General features: G+C 41.7%; 1 protein-coding gene across 1 annotated transcript; it reads left to right on the top strand.

Annotated features, from left to right (window-relative positions):
- Window positions 1-865: 865 nt before the first annotated feature.
- LOC108374809 (uncharacterized protein DDB_G0283357-like) lies at window positions 866-2,506 on the top strand (the record flags this gene model as incomplete). Its single annotated transcript, XM_017630835.1, has 1 exon — window positions 866-2,506. A coding segment is annotated over exon 1 (1,641 nt), but the record flags the coding sequence as incomplete, so codon positions are not given.
- Between the last annotated feature and the right edge of the window lie 1,431 nt (window positions 2,507-3,937).

Here is a 3,937-nt window from a genome sequence, read left to right as displayed (position 1 = left end):
AAAGCAATCTGCCAAACCAATTGTTACACAGAACTTAAAGCACTACTTGATAACCATACATAAGTACACACAACAATAGCTCGAGGCAAAAAAATAAATAAAATTCAGCGCTTGTGCTAAAACGTGAGAAACAACCGTTGTAGAAATAATGAAGCTTAAAAAGTTCTGTGGTGAAATACGTTATTTTATGATACAGAAAAGAAAAAATGTGTAAACCAAATTTCCGAATAATTTTGTGGCACTGGTGTTAATATGAAAATTATTGAAAAATTCATGACCAAGTAATAGTTAATACGTATCAGCAAACAGTTTGGTACAAAAGCAATATTCAGTTGTACCTTCATTTAAATACCACTGTTTTAAAATAAAAGTAGAAACTCACCACACTACAATATGAAAAGTGTATACTAATAATGCCTACGCAATTTATAAAATACAAAACGCACTCAACTGGTTATAAATTAACTTCTGCATAAACTAGCGATGCTCACAAACATACTTACCACAGTGGTGAGTTCTTGAAATGCACAAAACATAAAAATTTATGCTTCAGAAAGGAAAGTCAAATAAGTAAAACAACGCAAATAATCAACTTAAAGCTTAAAAATAATATTTTACAAAACGGTTTCAAAGCTAACTGCACTGTAAAACAATCAGCAACAAAAAATCCTTTACGAATTCTCAAAACGCAATCTTTCAATAAGAACAAATAAGTTATTCGTTTAAGTGCTCGCAATCCAATAAGCAATATCAATTTAAAAATATCAAAACTGAAATTTTAACGCACAGAATTGCAAAACTTCACCACACTCTCGCTCTTAAATAATTTCACACACTCACAGAAGTCGGCAGCAACTCAATCGCCATGGGCTGCCACGGGACTGGCGCGTGCGATTGCTGTGGCGGCGGAGGCTCGTCGACGGCAAGCAACAATGGCAACAACGACGCGCCACAACGACCACCACCGCAACACCAACAGCAAACCGATAGCGCTAACAACAGTCCGCAGCGCCGGGGTCAACAAGCACAGCAGCAGGAACAGCAACAGTCAGAGCCACCGCCGCATGTACTTGGTGCTGCTGCTGCCTTGCATTTGCGGCGCGAACGCGATCCACCACAGCTGCCCCCACTGCCAATTGCGCCAATTATGCCGCCGCGCCCACCGCCTGCACAACAACAGCAGCAGCAGCAACCGCTACACCGTTTGGGCGTGCCTGCCGTGGCCATAATTGCACCGCGCGGCAGTCGCCATTTGCAATCGCAGGATTTGCAGAACAACAATAATAACAACAACTTGGTTGGTGGCGGCGGAAGCGATGCCGCCCGAACTCAACACGCCAGCATCGCGCACTATATCAATCAGGTGAATTTGCATATGAATCTCACCAACAACAACAACACCAGCAGCACCGGCGGCGCGGGCAACAACAAGAATAATAGGCTCAGCGTAAGCGCAACCACCAGCAGTGGCCAGCACATGTACAACAACAACAACAATCACATTTATGTAAATCCGCACTCGTACGATATGCAAACGACAGGCGGCGCTACAGGGCGCGTACAACAAGCCAACAACAACAAAGCTACCACCACCATGAATAACAACAATGTCAACAGCAGCAGCAGCAACACACACTCAAACACGAATAACAGCAACACGAGTACCTCGCAACGCACCACCGCCACCGGTTCGACAGCGGTCGCTCTGCCACCGACATCCTCCCACTCGCACGCGCACTCAGCGTCACAGACGCAGCTACCGCCACAAATCACCACCACCGGCGTCGGACCGCCCGGCTTCGATTGGCATTTCACAAACGGCAGCAGCACCGCTGCCGGCACATTTGGTGGCTTTGAACTAACGCGCCAGTTCACCTCCTCCACCTTGAGCACACTTAATACATATCTATTTCCCTGCGGCGCTGATTCGGCTGGCACCATTGGTGGCGCCACGCTGAACAGCGGCAGCGGCTCCTGCGACTTGGACAGCAATTTTAGTCAAATGGTCGCCGGCAGCGAAGGCGGCGCTAGCTCCACCTTCAGCTCGGGTCTGGGTTTCATCAATAAGCGTCGCATACGCCGCCTTTTTGGCGTTAGCACACCCGATCATCGCTGCTTGGGGCCACATGCTGCCGCTGTACGCCGACGGAGCTCACCGTTGGTGCATTTTCAAACCGCTGCCTTGGCGAAGAAGAAGCAGCAACAGATGGAGCGTGAAGCGACTGTTGCTTCAGCGAATGCGGCACTCTTTGAGCAGAAGAAGAAAAAGAAAGAGAAGAAGAAGACGCCTGGGCCGCCGCCACAGGTACGCGCGCAGGCATCGCGCCAAATGGAAGATCCGATGATGAATCGGCCACGGAGCAAAAATACGAGCGGTAAGAAAGATAAGGAGAAGGAGCAATTGGAATTTCAATTGAAGATCTTACAACAACTGCAACAACAACAAATGCAGAAACAACAGCAACAAGATGTGGAGGCGGAATTGGATTATACATACTATGAGAAGTACCCACTCAGAATTAAACAAAAAAAAACCAAAAATGATTTAGCGTTAATTTTTTCAAAGCACTTTACACTCTATGAAAGCAATTATTTACTCATTTGAAAAAAAAAACAACAAAATAAAATATCAGCAATAAATGCAAAATACCTTTTACGCAAGCTTTTTTGGATTTTATTATTTCGGTTCAAACTTTGTTTCAGTGCAACGCCAAATGCAGTTCGCTTCCTTCCCACGTAGTGCTTACGTTAATAATTGCGTTGCGCGTACACACACCTTTGCTAAAATTTTGCTGCTTTCACCTTATGTTAATTTGGCTTCAAAGCAATGAACACACTGCGAGTTTGAGTTGTATGTATGCATATGTAAATAAATTTTATAAAAATGCTTCTTGTGTCATAAATTTGTTGTTATTTGCCAGTAAAGCGTTTCAGCAGCTTCGGTTGATTTTTGGCAATTTTTATAAGAAAGTAATTATAATAGCAATATTTATAAGATTTTAAATTTTCGAATTTATGTTTATCTATTAACAAAAATTTTCTATGAAAGGAATTATAGCTGAATTGATTTAAGTTGGGTTCAACGTAATTGCTATAAAATTTGCTTAACCCTATACTGCATGCATTATGAAAGAAATTGATAAAAAAAATTTAACTTGGGAAAAACACGTTATTTATGCAAAAAATAAATCTAAGTGATTTACCTTTAATTGCATTTCCCAAAGATATATACAGAACAATATATAAAAACACTGGAAAACAATAAGATTCTGTGATCACACCCACTTTGTGCAGGTGAAATCGCAGTTGGTCGTGAAAGTTGAAAGGGTAGCCGAAGAACCTGCCCTGTATGTGGCGCGACAGGTACTTAGTACTTACTGCGTTCAGATTGTAGCCACTCATTAATTGCTGAAATTATCTATATATTCGGATATCCGGATACAGGTTCGAGTATTTGTGTCTACGGATAAAATCCGAATAGTACGAATTTCTGGTTAATATTCGTAATTATGTATTCCGGATATCCAATCAATATTCGTTTATTTTGTTTTCCGAATATCCGGTTAATATCCGTTAAACTATTCTTATACTCTATTGTAATTTTCTAATTTAAACACACTATTCGGATATCCGGTTAACCGATTAATATTCGTTCATTTTGTTATCGGGATATATGGATACTATAAATATAAGGATGTCTATACACCATTGGGATACTCGAACACCATTGGGATACTCGAACAACCGCATACTATTCGCATATCTATACACTATTCGTATATTCGGAGTTTTTTCAGATATTGATTGACTCAGTTTTACCAAGCTGGTTTACACAATTCGTGCTCCGCTTCTTGGTATTGTGACACAAATTGAGATATCTACACTTTTACTCCTTTTTTATGGCAGATGTACACTCGAAGGTTTGCTGTTGTCGAAA

The sequence above is a fragment of the Rhagoletis zephyria genome, unplaced genomic scaffold (assembly GCF_001687245.7).
Source record: "Rhagoletis zephyria isolate East Lansing unplaced genomic scaffold, Rhagoletis_zephyria_1.1 Rzeph_scaffold_08156, whole genome shotgun sequence".
In the NCBI taxonomy this organism is placed as follows: domain Eukaryota; kingdom Metazoa; phylum Arthropoda; class Insecta; order Diptera; family Tephritidae; genus Rhagoletis; species Rhagoletis zephyria.
Note: the sequence above shows the minus strand (reverse complement) of the source record. Positions and strands in the feature narration are given on the sequence as shown.